This window comes from Miniopterus schreibersii (assembly GCF_964146895.1).
Source record: "Miniopterus schreibersii genome assembly, chromosome: 21".
In the NCBI taxonomy this organism is placed as follows: domain Eukaryota; kingdom Metazoa; phylum Chordata; class Mammalia; order Chiroptera; family Miniopteridae; genus Miniopterus; species Miniopterus schreibersii.
The window spans coordinates 7,148,890-7,164,221 of record NC_138123.1 but is presented as its reverse complement, the minus strand read 5'-3'; the positions used below and the strand labels follow the sequence as shown (position 1 = coordinate 7,164,221).

The 15,332-nt window shown below is 42.6% G+C and overlaps 1 protein-coding gene across 1 annotated transcript in view; it reads right to left on the bottom strand.

Annotated features, from left to right (window-relative positions):
• The window catches only part of DNAH14 (dynein axonemal heavy chain 14), a gene marked incomplete at its 5' end in the record, with an annotated part of 111,605 nt that overhangs the window by 72,957 nt on the left and 23,316 nt on the right, over positions 1 to 15,332 (bottom strand). The window contains 15 exons of the mRNA XM_081123985.1: positions 108 to 182; positions 912 to 1,030; positions 1,118 to 1,222; positions 1,908 to 2,079; positions 3,173 to 3,294; positions 4,632 to 4,877; positions 5,183 to 5,373; positions 6,930 to 7,287; positions 7,926 to 8,267; positions 9,764 to 10,108; positions 10,831 to 10,997; positions 12,286 to 12,383; positions 12,480 to 12,525; positions 13,222 to 13,498; positions 13,924 to 14,053. Coding sequence (XP_080980111.1) covers positions 108 to 182; positions 912 to 1,030; positions 1,118 to 1,222; positions 1,908 to 2,079; positions 3,173 to 3,294; positions 4,632 to 4,877; positions 5,183 to 5,373; positions 6,930 to 7,287; positions 7,926 to 8,267; positions 9,764 to 10,108; positions 10,831 to 10,997; positions 12,286 to 12,383; positions 12,480 to 12,525; positions 13,222 to 13,498; positions 13,924 to 14,053 — 2,793 coding nt within the window. The remainder of the gene's footprint in view (positions 1 to 107; positions 183 to 911; positions 1,031 to 1,117; positions 1,223 to 1,907; positions 2,080 to 3,172; positions 3,295 to 4,631; positions 4,878 to 5,182; positions 5,374 to 6,929; positions 7,288 to 7,925; positions 8,268 to 9,763; positions 10,109 to 10,830; positions 10,998 to 12,285; positions 12,384 to 12,479; positions 12,526 to 13,221; positions 13,499 to 13,923; positions 14,054 to 15,332) is intronic.

Below are 15,332 nucleotides of genomic sequence, written 5' to 3'. Positions count from 1 at the left end.
GATTTTACTCCATGCATTTCTCGGTCTAGTTCCCACTTAGATCAGTAGCTAATTGACCAGGTTTGAACATACGCATAATAATTTTAGGATCTGACCACTGTACTCACTTTTTCAGCACATCATACATGCTTTTCTCTACATTTACCAGCCACTGTTCTACAGCATTTCGTACACGAATTTTCCTGTAATTTGATAATAATAATGAATTATTTTTATTCCTGATTCATTCCTTTGATAAGCCCATAGACTAAGTTTCCTACACTTACACTGTTCACAGAACAAGGGATTCTAATTCTATAACATCCTTTGTTTTTTTTCCAGATCTTAGTTTGGGAAAAACTGCAAATAGCATATCACATAGCTTCAGGGAATTCTGACATCAAAACCACACATTTACAGAATTAAGAGTGCCAGGAAATATGAATTTACAAAACAGACTGATTATATTAAGAAGCATTTGGGAGTCTCGCTGGATCTTTGAAACGGTAAGCCCAGGTCAGGGGCCACTTAGAGGTTTTGGTGGACGGCGAGAGCTGGGCACAGCATTTTCAAAATCAGCTCACATCGGGAGCCGCATGCCAAAGTCAGCGAGCCCTTGCCAGGGCTGGTGAACTGGACCAGTGTAAGGGAAGGGCCCAGCCCGCTGGTATTGCCTGGGGGCCACTCAGGGCAAAGCCAGAGGTCCCAGGAGCATCCGTGGGAGCAGCACCAGCCACCCCAAGCAAATTTCCTTCCCCGTCAAACAATAAAACCTTGTGTTCATGGAAAAGTCCAATTCCACACAAGTATATTATCTCTGCAGAAACCGTTTGCTTAGCAAATGTCTATGATACGCCAGAAATTTCCAGGCAGAGGTTCTAAGTAAAGCTTTACGGAGTCTAAGCGTTTAGCTTGCAGCATAAATATCATACTTTGGCATCACAAGGGTTTCTCCTTCGTTCGATACGAGCATTATCACAGCAGGAGGGCCGATTTCCTGTTTCCATATCAACAACTGTTTTATGTTCTCAAAACATTTCACAAGGTGAGGCTGCGGACCGGAAACAAAGGTGGGCAACGCTGTCAAAGCCCGAGTGGCCGGGGACGGGTGCTGCCGGGCAGGGGACAAGGGCGTTACCTGGACGGACTCGGGGTCTTCGCTCTCGGCTAGAATAGCAAGCAGCTCCTCGTTGCTCAGGAAGTAAAATCGTGGGAAAATCATTCTTTTAATTTCAAGGTAGTCCTGTCCGGAACCAAGAGAAGTGCAGCTCAGGATGTGTTTCATCACGACAGGCGTCACATCCTCCGTGGGGCCTACGTGTGCACCCAAGAGCCACACGCGGGGAACTCTGGAGGAGCCACCCAGCCACCGAGACGTGTGTTCCACCCGGGAAAGGAACGAAGGTTTGGAAGACACCTTGGTTTATAAAGGGGAGTGACTGTGTTCGCCACAAATCTCAAATACGAAAACCCAGTATTTCAAGACATCTATGTCTAGCTGGCAATCGCATGTTCTGGCAGTGTAAAAATTTATGGAATCAGTAATTTATAAAACCATCGAAGTGTTCAATTTCAACTTTTGCTGATTTTATAACTTAATAATAAAGAGCTAACAAGTAACATTCATCGAGTCCTTCCTGTGGGCGAGCTCTCCTGCTTTCAACACATGATCTCATTTAGCGCAAAGCCCCTCGTGGTGGGCACCATGGTTAATCTCAATTTACAGAAAAGGAAAGCCAGGCAGGCGCTTAAAAGGTCATTTAGATTGGCCCATGCACCTCTCTTCCCTCTCAGCAGTATTCTCAGTACCCCACAGGCGGTGAGTCTGAAATGCTGCTGGCAGCCTGAGGGAAGAAAAACCACATTTCGGTGGTTTCTGCGGTGCATGGATGACACGGCTCCCCACTTCAGGGCTCCTGTAGCTTTACCTCCAGACTTTTCTTTATATATTCAAGAGACGCGTTGCAATTCTGCAGAGTTTCCAGAATCCCCGCAGAGGTGGCTACTTGCAAAGCATCCAGTCTGTTTTGGATTTTAAACATGATTTCCCTCCAACTGCCAATCACTTGAGAAAAGAGTTTCGCTTCTGCTGGGAGCTGCCTTTAGAAAGAAAATTAGAGGTACTTTGGTTTTTCGAAGGTACTGTAATTAAAATCTATCATCTACGGAATATTGTCCAATTCACCGACTGTCTCGATGTGCTGTATTTTTGCTGATTGAACGTTAAGATGTTTCTGAGTCTCTTATGTACAAGTGATGTACGTGGTAGGAAATACTATGATCAACTGGACACCCACCCATCACTTAAAAGCCCTATTTTCAACCTCACAGTAAATCCCGTAAAAGATCAACCTGGTGACATCCGGAACCCCCTGACCTAGGAGTCTTCTCTCTCCAGGAATTAAGAAATGTTCAGTAAAAAAGTAGTATTAAGGTTATGTTGAAGGCACTCGGCTGCTGTCACCATAAAGGACGTAAGTCTTGGGTACACGGTCCTCCCTCCGAGCACTACCAGGGTAAGTACAGGTCACCAGAGGGGTCTAAAGCATTCACACACGAGAGAAACGGATACAACAGAAACGGATGCTGTTTCCTACGGAGCAGCACATCTCAACGTTTCTCTTTTGTAAGTCTCTGGAAGTTCTCCTTTGCCTCTAAAATAAAGCTCAAAATACTGATATTCAGAGTTTTCTACCCTCTGCTCTACTATGCCTCATAAACGTACACCCCACGATTTCCTATCTTATTTCAGAATGGCCCTTAGACAAGCTGTGTGGTTTACAAAGAGACCAATTACTTTGAATGCTAGGGTCCAAAGTAAGAAATGATCGCTTCTGTCTGAATGCTATTAAGAGCACTTTTACTGTTTACATCAAAACCACACTAATATTCCAGAACTCAACAGGCACGAGTTGTAGTTTAGAGATTTAACGACGTATCTGACATTTCTTTCCCGGTCCTTATTAGCTTCCTATCAATACCTGAGAAATAAGGCTTTAGAAAATGACACCTGCAAACTTTTATGAAAGAAAAAACACAGTAATGATTCGGCAGATTATATTCCTGTACCTATGGGTAGGATTCTTTTAAAGCATTCACTGAAGAAACAATTTCTCAAGAATTACAGGGAATAAATGATCCACCATGCTTTTTTTTTTTTTTAACCCACATATGGCCTATTTTAAGTTTTTACCTTTTTATTTCTAAAGAATTAAAGACCGGTTCAAGATAAAGCCAAGATCTTTGACAATTCACCCACTCCTCAAGAGTATGAGAAAAGAGAGTCAGGTTGTGGTCCCATTTATCCACCAGACCCTGCAAACATAAAAACACACAAATCTAAACATATGAAACTGTAAGAGTCATCAAATAGAAACTGAGAGCAACGGTGATTATCAGTCACTGACATACAGGAAGTAATTAATGGAGGGTCTGTAAATGAATATAAATCTCATTATATTTAGTACTGGGGGAGGTTTGAGATGTCCCACACATTCCATTTTCTGTCTTATTTATTATACAACATACAAATATTTTGGAATATATATTCTTTCATTGCTTTCTTTAAACATTTTTGCACATATACATGTAATATCTTTAGGAATTTACATAAATGCAATCGTATTATATACATTGTTCTGTAGCTTGTTTTTTTTTTTAAGCCTAACAGTGTCTTTTAGAGAAGTTTTACACTAGTACTTACAGGCTTTCTTCATCCTTTCAATATCGGAAAATTCCGTTTGTCATAAAGGCATTTAGGCATTTGGCCTAAATATCCCCCTTTTTAGGGCTCTAGCCAACCGTGATAAAGGTTTGGCTTATATTTCTCTCTTTTTTGCTTATTTTCAATTTAAAAATTTTGATTACATTTCCTGTATATTATTCTATGGTTGACTTAAATTTCCTGTCTTGTGTGTGAGTGATTTGGTGGTTGTCTACTTTTTGCTATTTTTCTGCTGTTCGTCTTTCACTTTACTGCATGTGGTGAGAGAACAGTCTACGTGGTTTATCCTAACTTTTTAAAACTTTTTTTTTTCTATAAAGTCCAGGTAATGGACATTTTCCCTAAATGTCTGCATGTTTGCAAATACTACGGATTCCCCTCGTTGAGTACATATTCCTCTCGATCCATGACCAATTTTGTTCATTTTACCACTAACTATTTTGACAGTGTTGCGTATCTTGTTGGGCTTCCTGCAGCTTCAGGGATTCTTCGCTGTGGCCGGGGGTGGGCTGCCCAGAGGCACCTCGGAGGGCACCACACACAAGCCGAATGGACGGTTCAGCCAAGGGACACGGGAGCGGGCCGGGGGAGGGCTGCGGGGACCCTGCAAGAGCAGCTCAGGCCTAAAGCGCGGCCTTCTGCTAGGGGCCCCGCCCGGGCGCTGCTGGCCACGTCCTGGCTCAGAGGGCCCTTTTTCCCTTCCTGCTATCAAAACTCACCTCGTCTGCCCAAATTAAACTTTCTCCCGTTTCCTCATGAACAACGAACAGCGTTTCCATGGAGACTTCTTTTTAGTATTTTAACGACTAACCATTCAACCCATTTCTAGAAATGACATACTCAATTCAAAAGCTCACAGGTCGCGAAAGCTCAGTGGTAAGTGAAGCTGCAGGCAATGAAAACGCTTCCTCTCTGCCGTCACATTTACCTTAATGGGCTCGATATAGGAGGACCCTTTAACTGTCGCAAGCATGGTTTGAGACTCTTCCAGCTGAGCCACCAGGTCGTCGAGCGAGGAGATGATGGGGGCGGAGCCGGCCTCCGTGCGATGAGGCACCAGGTGCAGGGGGGTCGTGTTCCAGAGGTCGATGATCTTGAAGAGCATCTTCTCAAGGGCAGTTTCATGGGTCGCCGAGGTTGAGATTTCATTTATTTCCTTTTCATACTGATACATCTAAAAGGAAACATCATTTTTTTTAATATCCCGTGGAGCAGACAATTCCTGACGCAGTTAAAAAGACTTGAAACGGGCCTGCAGAAGGAACTTCGGAAACGGCTGGAGATCCGACGGCTGGACCTTCGCGAGCGGCGCCTTCTGTGCAGGTGCAGGTGGCACTGTCCCCTTCAACGTCCCCAGACAGCCTATGAGTTTTCTCCCTTTTCTAATGTCTATTCCCGGTAGCTATACTTGCTCACTGAAAAGCGGCCCCTCTGGTATTTCAACCTGTTTTTTTTTTTTTCCAAACGATTTTTACTTACCTTGAGCGCTAGAATATTCTCCACTATACAGGTTTTATGAAGATGAACTGACTTCCCAGTAATCTCCTGGAGGGCCTCCCAATGCCTTCGCTTCAGACAGGGGTTCCCCAGAGCTATGATGATAGGCAGCTCTTGCCTAAAACCCGTCACTGACTGCTTCAGGTACATCACCATGTTGTTTTTAGGTAAACCTGTAAATAGCAATGGGTGGGTCAGTAGGCTTACGGTAGGTTCATCATATTTTATAAACCAAACTTAGTTTATCAGTTATTAGTCTGCACTAAAATAATGCGTTTTCTTTATTACTATCACCCTCCCGGAAGAATGAACTATGGGTTAAAGTCACTATTATTTCATAAGGAAAATATTTTAACACTGAACTGTGGGAAATGTAGGTAGAAACTTTGGATTAAAGAGAAATAGTTACCAGTACTGGTGATTAAAACCCAAGGCCATCAGAGCCAAGTTATCTTATGAAATTTGACCCTAGGGAAGCCAGCTGCCACAGGGCTCCCAGACGGTCACCGACAAGACAGGTTCACGGACAAGGCAGGTGCACTCATATACATTTGAAAGACTGTAATAGGTTTGGGGCTTTTAAATTTTGCTTGTAAGGAAGAGCATTAGGGGGGGGAAAAGTCACTATTATTTCATAAGGAAAATATTTTGGACGCTGAACTGTAGGAAATGTAGGTTAAAAACTTGGCCATAGACCAGCACCGGTCTGTCCAGCACCGACAGACCACGGAGACTCAATCCTTAGAACCTTTTTACTCCATTTAAAAGAACAGGGAGGGGGCAGAGAAACAGCCGAAGCTGGGGCCTCAGGAAGACTGGAAACTACACCCATGTTCTTAAATGCCCAGTGTACACGCACGGGGCTTCTTTTATCAGGCCGTGTTGAGTAACAAAATGCTTTGCAAGACCTGGTTAAATGAAAGGACAAGGGAATAATTTTGGTTTTTGCAAGTCTATCCTTTGGCAAACAGCAAGGTTTTATGTGGGAAACAGTGGCTAAAAGACGCTGCCTGCGTGTTACTTTATATCCTGTTCTTTGAACGCACACGACACAACATGTGTGCAAGATGCGCAGCGCGTTGCATGAAAGTGGCGAGACTAGGCGGTTTGCTGCCAGTTTTCTCTTTACCAAACTTTTACGATATTGTGTTTTCTGTAAAGTTTCAAAGCAAGCGATTCAAAGTGATTTTCTGGAGCAGAGCTGAAAGATGAGAGAGGCATTTAAAAGGTAAACGCGTTCCCTTCCCACGTGAAGTGTGTTTCCTTCTGGAAAGGCCACGTGGCAGGACCTGCTCGCGCAGGGACAGTGTCTCTGCACCGACGAGGCTTCACGTTTGATTCAGGAAGGGAAGCCCCTCCAAGGGGCTCTTCAGCCCTTTCCCGCGGCCCCGAGGACCCCGGGGGCACACAGGCAAGGATGTGGGTTCGGGCCCTGCCCATCAACCCGCCTCTGGCCCTAGGAAGACGCAGAATCACGGGGAAGTGTGTAGGGTTCTGCCTGGGGAACCGACTTTTAACGGGTACGCAAACCGTTACCACTTTAAAAAAATTGGGGCGGGAAGGGCAAAGTTTTCATCTCTTTTTCTGCTTCGGGAAACAATCCTACCCCATATTCCTGTCCCCTCTCCAGCCATTAGTGGCGAGCTCTTGGAACAGGTAAAGTCACAAGGATCCTGCTGACCCCAAGGGCACTTTGTAATTCTAGGGGGGGAAACGGAGACACACCCACCTTTTTCCAGCACATAGATGATGTTCATCCACCTGGAGACGTTCCTCTGCACGGCCTCCACGTCGATTTCGTGGAGCGCGCTGGCCCGCCACTCCTGGAAGAGGGCCCTCCACTCCTCCTGCGCATCCCACAGGATCCGCCGCAGCGTCAGGTCGTACTCGATGTCGGAGATCTCCGCGTGCACGATCTGCGTGATCTCCTCCAGGTTGAAAGAATGGGTGTCGCTGAACAACTCCTGGTAGTTGGAGCACATTCGGATTTTGTTAGCCAGGCTTGCCGCCTCCTGGGAGAGCGCCTGGATCATTTCCATCGCCGTTGACACTCGGGTGCCGGTGTGGAGCAGGACGGGGGTTCTTATCTGGAAAGCGACAATGAGGTGGGCTCAGGCCACGGTGCTCAGGGCGCAGCCAGCTCTACTGGCGGCATTTCAGCATGCGGCCCAAGCCTCGCCCAATGTTCCTGGCAGCCATCACCTAGAAGGACTGTCTGTAGTTTATAGTTACTTCTGTTTATGATCCATTTTAATTATTACCACCATCAGATCTGCAATTCACGGTGTGTATCGCCCCCATTTCAGGCACTACAGTAACACATTACCTTACTTACTAAACCCATGTGAAGCTGGAACTATTACCATTTGGCCTAGATGAAGGCCCAGGAAGAACTCAGGGTCTCTTAGCCTTTTTTGTGCCATGGGCCCCCTTGGACTGTCTGTTGAAGCCAATGGAAAAAGTCACCAGCTTTGCTGTTCGCTGCCTACATTAACTCAAAATTGAAACAAATGCTAAATTTCAGTTAGAGGTTAGTGAAAACAGACTTGTAATTTTACTGCCCATTCGAGTTCCCAAATCACCAAAATTCTGTTTGTGAATTCCGGGTGAAGCTTACGTACATTAAATTATTGACCTAACTGTCCACAGAAAAGAAGATACCTACCTGCTTAGGCCTACATGAGACTAAGATCAAGTTGATTTTTAATGAAAAACAAAAACTTACTTTGGCCTTTAAATTACTGATGTCAACCCGCAGACCAGTGACATATACTTCCAAGTTGTCTCTGAACTTCGCAATGGTAGCATCTTTATTTATTTTACTTAACTTCATAGCAGTTTTTAGCTGAGTGAACTTGATGAAAAGGGTTTTGTGTATGGCAACCTGCTCCTCTGAAATACGGATCTGGTAGTACCTCAAAACAGAGTAGAGCTGAGCAACTGTTGAATGCTCTTTTTCTAGTCTAGATATTTCTGAGGAAACTGAATCCAGAAAAGTAAAAAGTTCCATAAATTCTTCTATTTCAGTGGGATCGCATTCCAGCTTTTTCAGTGATGATTCTACAACCTGAAATCATTCACACATCGATTTGAATATACAAGGATTTCTCACTATTTTAGAAGACTAGTTACTCTGTTTAAACATCTCACACGGGGGGAAATAAAGACATCATCTAGGCATTACTCTAAGTACTTTTAAAATACTGAGGTATTAATATGATCAAATCATTTTGATTGTTCACAAAAGGAGCTGGAATGTTTGCTGCAAATAAAATAAGAGCTACTAAGACATGAAAGTGCTATTATAATTTTCTTTCTAAGAAATAAATGTAACAACAGTAACAAGATTATGGCTGGAACGCAGACAGTGCATAACTGCTATCATTTAGTGGACATATATGTGCTATGTTCTTTACATACATGATTTCACTCTGTCCTGATAGCATGTTTGTAACTGTTTGTTTTTCCAGTTTGCACAGGAGGAAACTCTCAGCGGGATTAATTAGCCTAAGACCAGAAATTTAGTGAGTTATAGAGCCTTAATTTAAACTCACATCTCACTCCAAATCCCATCTGTACCCATTCTAAGTATATGTAGTCATTCTAACAGCTACACTCAACATCCTGGCTGTATATTTCATTATATACAGCACGTAGCACTGTTCATCAAATAGACACTTTTCCATCCTTTCTTAAACTCTCTGTAGCATTAAAAATGACTAAATGTCCCCTCTTTCTCAAAATACTCTCTTGCTTCCTTCGATCCCTTCGGTTGCCCCTTGGGTATGCTTCCTCTAGCCATCCCCTACCCGGTGAGACTCTTCAGGCTTCTATTGTTCCTCTATTGTCACCATACACAGAGACACGCGCATTCTCATTCACTTGGACCATTTCAATGACAACCTGTATGCCGGTCATTTAAATACTTATTTCCAGTCTAGACTCTGTCCTGAAGTCCAGACATGTGCATCTGAGCACCTCTACCTGAATATCACACGACCAAACGAGCGCTGTGTTCCCTCACCCAGTGAACTGCGGTCACTGCCCACACTGCTGTCTCGCCAGAAACCTAAAAGCATCGGTCCCTGTTCTTTGTCGCACTCTTTCCATTGTGTCCGTCACTGAATCCTGTTGACTCCATCTCTTTGCCTATCTGTCAAACCCATATGCTTCTCAGACCGCACATGGTTACTTCCCTGGTTCGAGCTACCATCACGTCTCCCCTAGGTTACGGGGATTACACATTTCCTCCTGCCTGGTCCCACTCTGATCGAGCCTTCACACTGTGGCCAGAGGGGCCCTTACAAAAATTCAAGTTGCACCGTGTCACATCCCTGCTTAAAATGAGCAATGAGTCCCACCAGAGAAAGACAGTGATATGGGGTGTAGTTCAGGGGTTTCTTTGAGGAGCTGACATTTGATCAAAGACCCAAACAAATACAACACATACTGGAATTTCCTGAGGACACTACTCATCACGTATGCTTTCTGAGTACACATTTAGAAATTATAATCTACTAACCTTGAAGATTCTCAAGCAATAGGAATTTTCAAAATACTTACTTCCAATAGGTTTGCATTCTTTTTTTCGATCACAGATCGCAGGAGGTCCTGGCTTATACGTATGACATTCTCGATGTGCGGTAAGCATTCTGCCTGGTAATCGAGACTCACAACGGTGAAAATACCAATACGCTTCTCAACGGCCATGTGAACAATATGTTTAAGATAATCTGTGAACTCAGCCAGTATAGTTCGAAACTGCGCTGAAGTTAATTCTTCCACAGACGATACTTTCATGATCATCATCTTGGCCCTGTCTACCATGGTACAGTATTTCAGAAACCTGTGGCTATATGTATTAACCAGGCCCATGGAGTTACCAACAACAGTCAGGAGACTCACAATCTGTCAATAAAAATGTTAAAAAGTTCGTCAGAATTTTATTTTAAGAGTGAAACAAGCATGGCCTGACATACTAATGATTCTGTTAAAAATATTTAAATATCACAGTTTTATGTGGAGTTCGTTTCATTAAGAACCTCTACTAAGTAAATATGTTGGAAACACGAGACTAAGAAATTCGTATCACTTGTCAATATTTGGCTTTTCTGTAAAGTTATACGAGGCTATTGAATTATAATTATATTATTTTGAGCCAAATACTGGAGACTGACTGTTTATCCCTTTACAGGTCACCCTGGTTGGGCAGACATCTACGCTCTGTGCCCAGAAAAGGCCAATTCTATAGACTATGACGTTCATTGGCTACTCTGGATAGGGCAGACTCCTGGTCGGAGCTAAACCATGACATTCTGTTGTGAATTTGAACAAAAATACCCAGTCAGATGGTAATGGGAAAAGCCTGGGTCATGGCAAGTCAACCTATTGGCAAGGCAACGTTATGAGGGAACCATAAGAGAGAGAGAAAGCTCATTTTTGTAGGGGAATTGGGGGGGGGGGGTGTAAACAGATGAAATATCAGGAGGAAGACAAATTGGGAATGATTTTCCAGTCGCTACAAATTATGATACTATAATTTTTCATTAAATTCCTTTCATCTAAGAATGTCAGTGGGTTTCTGCTCATGAAACCAAACATTCCCTAAGACAAACTGTTTTCAAACTTACTTTATTTTGGTATGCAGGGTCCATCTCAAAAAGGATCTGACAATCTGGCCATTTGGTTTGCTTCTTATAGTTTATCCTACTTTGCGTCTTATTAGGTAACTCCATAGTTAAAGTCAAATCAGTAAAGTTAGACAGGCGGGGATCTTGGTAAAGAGGAATGATTTGGGCTGAAATGTAAAATAAAAAGTATTTTCAGAAGTCCCAATGGAAGCAACACCTTAAAATTATCGGTGGCATCTAGAACTACTGACAACTGAGTCTGGTTTATTATGGGGGCTGGATGATTTTCTATACTGATAAATGGAACTTAAGGGCAGGTGTAAAAGTTTGGATTTAATATTATGAGAACAAGAGAATCACTCATAGGTAACTGGTAATGGTGGGACAAGGCATGATTAAAACGGAAACTGAGAGTAAGTCGTTAAGTTCACAATAACTTGAGTGGCTATGCTCTGTGTGGAGCATTAGACCCCTGTGAGGAAACTGAGATTAGAACACACAGCCTCTCTCTCAATGAGTTCATCATCTCGCTGCACAACTGGATGTTCACAGGCAAGAAAAAGAACTTAGACCTGCACTTTATACATTGTAAAGTATCAACTCAAGACCAATCATATACCTAAAAACAAAACACACATCTATAAATTTTCTAGAAAATACAGGAAAAATCTGTGTGAACTTGAGTTAGACAAAGAGTTTTCAGATACAAAACTAAAAGCACAATCTGCGAAAGAAAAAACGGGTAAGCTCTACTTGATCAAAATTAAGAAGTTTGGCTCTGGGACGAAGAATGAAAACATAAGGCTCATACTGGGAGAAAATGTTTGCAAATCTTCTGATAAAGAACTTGTATCCAGAGCTCACAACTAGACATTAAGGACAGTGAGAGAGGCTGGATGCCTGAGGCTACAGGAAGAAATCAAACCGTCCACTGGACACCAGCTCAGGCCGGAAAGAGGGTCCTCAACTCAGCAGACCACAGTGATGTGACTTAAATGACCCAGCATTTAAGGTGCTGCAAAGGGCCTGCTGTTTCCAGATGTTTGTCAGGCTGATTGTGAGGAAGGGCTAAGTTCACTGGTCAGGCTGGCAACTGTCGGGTTAATTTCAGATTTTGTACACAAAGCAGGAAAAGAATTAATAAAAATCCATTTAAGGTGGAAACAATATCTTTGTTTTGCTATGATATATAAGATATTGCTTATTTGTTTAAGTCTCATAAGATTCTGCCGTACATTACTGAGAAAAATCCAAGCCTTCGCTAATGTTTCTAATTCTATGGTTATGTGCATAATTCCCACATCCTGAAATAATTCCAAATTCACATCGATCGATCCCAGAGAGTGTGAATCTGTAGTGTCTGCCACATACCTGGGGAAAGGCTTCAAATGCCTACATTTAAGAAAATATTGCTGAAGAATACAACGTATCTAACTAAACATTAGAAATACTTACTTATACATTTTTCGATATCAGTCACCATATTTTGAATTTTTATTGAAAAATCCAGTCTGTTGGGAGCAATTAAGAGGTTTGTAGAGAATTCTAAAAGTCTGAGAGAGAAAACAGGAAAAACACATTTCAGAATAATGCAGTAACTAACACATAAAATACAATTACTTATAATTTCAAAAATGTTTACTGCTTACTCATCACACATGAATTTCTTCTTAAAATCTGTTAGGGTGTCTTCTTCTAGTAGAGTCCATTGAAAGAAAGAATAAAAATGTGATTGATATTGTTGTCAGCTACTAAGGTGAACTGTGTCAGTAATTTCCAAACACCCTAAGAATAAACTGGCAGTGCCCCCATCCCACCCCACCCCACCCCCCGATTCTGAGGGAGGGGGTCTCAGACGGAGTCCAAGAGTCTTTTTTTTAAAACTTATTTTATAAAAAACTATGTTCTTATTGATTTCAGAGAGAGGAAGGGAGAGAAACATCAATGATGAGAGTCATTGACCGGCTGCCTCCTGCGCGCCCCCTGCTGGGGATCCAGGAGCCTGCAACCCTGGCCTGTGCCCTGACCGGGAATCGAACCGCGATCTCCTGGATCCTAGGGCGATGCTCAACTGCTGAGCCACACTGGCCGGGCAAGAGTCTGCGTTTCAGTTGGCATCTGAGGTATAATATTCATCCTCATGAAGGGGGTCCTCAGCCCCCCCAGTGACAAGTGGTATGTTTATTAAGATAAAAATGAACAGATCATGGTGTGGTATAACTCACATACTCTACCAATGGTCTGTAAGCTGGTGCTCGCTTTGAGCACCCCTACTTCAGCCTTCATAAGTCACCTCCTCACCGGTAACCCATAAACCGCTGCACTTTCGCTCACTTATCGCCCAGCTGCTGGGGCGTTTCCCTTCCTTCTCAGCAGTCCCGTTGCTCTCACCGGAAAGGATTTCTTCCAGGTGGAAATTGTTCCTTTCTGGTTTCATGACTGGGGGTTCACTGCTCAAGGGCTGCATGGCATGGCTGTCTTCACTTTCTGAGATTCCTTCCTCTTTGCATATTGAAGATTTTTCAGAGCACTTATTGGACTCCTCAAAGCTCTCTCTAGAGCTTTCTGAAGAATCGCTCTCAGCAGGAATTCTCAGGTGTAGATTTACTTCAAATATTGGTGCATATGTCTTTCTCAGCTCTTTATCCATTTTAATGCAATTCAAAATCTAATTTGAAAGATAGGTTAAAGTTTCAGTGACAATATATAACTAAAAGAACATTTAATTTAGAATAGAGACCTAAATTTTACAAGATAAATAATAACCTCGATGTAGCTGAATGACACTGTGTTACCATGTATCTAGATATCTGCATGTTAAAATAAGCAAATTAATGTAAAATAAATGAAATACTGCCACCGTATTTTCCCCAGAACTATGTAAATGGACGCCAGAGTGGCCACATATTATTTTAGAGTTTATTAAAAATACAAATTCTTAGGCCCCGTTCCAAGAGATCTGGAGTTAAAACGCCAGGGTCAGGGCCCAGGAATCATAAATCACATCTTAATTTCAAAACTTATTTTACTTATTTACTTTTCATTTATTTGTTATTTAACATCTTTGTTTATATTTTTCTAAGACCATTTTACCTCAGTAATACCAGCTTCTGTTGTTACTTCTGACTTTAGAAAAGAAGTGGAATGCAAGCTTGAATTAGAAACAAGTTCTTCAGAGTGATTTGTTATCTTTCCAGTAAAAGCAGAGGTGCCTTTGTATGTTCTAGATTAAGGAATGGAAAAGAAAAGAAAGGTCTTTTTAAACTCTTAAATCTCATTAATATCTGTAATACATAAACTGACTAGGCATTCCTCCAAAAAAATCTTGCAGGTAAGTATGCAAAAACATGCTTAGCAACACCGATCGTTAAGGACTACAAATCAAGACCATGCTGAGATATCACTTCGCACCAATTAGGATGGATATTGTTTTTAAAAAGGAAAATAATAGTGTCGGGGAGGTAGAAACGGGGCGATTTGCTGATGGGAATGAAAATGGGGCAGCTTCTGCGGAAAACAGGAGGGAAGTTCCTCAAAATGTTAAATGTGGGATTAACATATGATGCAGCAATTCCACCTAGAGGTACATAAACAAAAGACCTGAAAGGGACCCAAGCAGCTATCTGCAGGTCAATGTTCACAGCACCGTTATTTACAACAGCCAAAAGGCTGGCCCACTGCCATCACGAGATGCATGAGCCAACAACATGTGGTACATCTATACAGTGGAGTATTAGTCAGCCTTCAAAAGGAAACCGTCACGTGCTACATCATGGATGAACCTTGAAAACACGACGCTAAGTGAAATAAGCCGAACACAAAAGGCAGTACTGCACGATTCCCCTTATGTGAGTCCTGAGAACAGCTAAGTTCATAGACACAGAAAGCGTAACACAGGTTACAGGGGCTGGGTGGGGGCTGTGCACAGGGAACGAGGGGTTACCGCTCGATGGGGCGAGTTTCAGTTTGGGGTAATGAAAAAGTTCTGGAGATGGAGGTGCTGATGGTTGCGCAACACTGAATGTTCTTAATGCCGCTGAATTACGTATTTAAAAATGTGAATTTTATGTTATTTATATTTTACTACCATGAAAAATCCTCGTGTCTCATTTAAGCCAATGGAATGGACTCAAATTCCAATCGAACCTTATGGCTCCTTCTAGAATCACTCTTGGAGCTCTGGCCCAGCTGGGGGTGGCTCAGCAGTTGAGCGTCAACCTAGGATCTAGGAGATCGGGGTTCGATTCCTGGTCATGGCACAGGCCCAGGTTACAGGCTCAATCCCCAATCGGGGGCGTGCAGGAGGCAGCCGGTCAATGACTCTCATCATTGATGTTTCTCTCTCTCTCCCTCCCTCTCTCGGAAATCAATAAAGATATTTTAAAAAAAAAAGTAGCTCTGAACTTTGAAGACGCAGTATATCTATACATGGAACTGCCAGGTTTAGCAAATAAAAGTACACAATACCCAGTTAAACTGGAATTTCAAACAAAGAATAATTT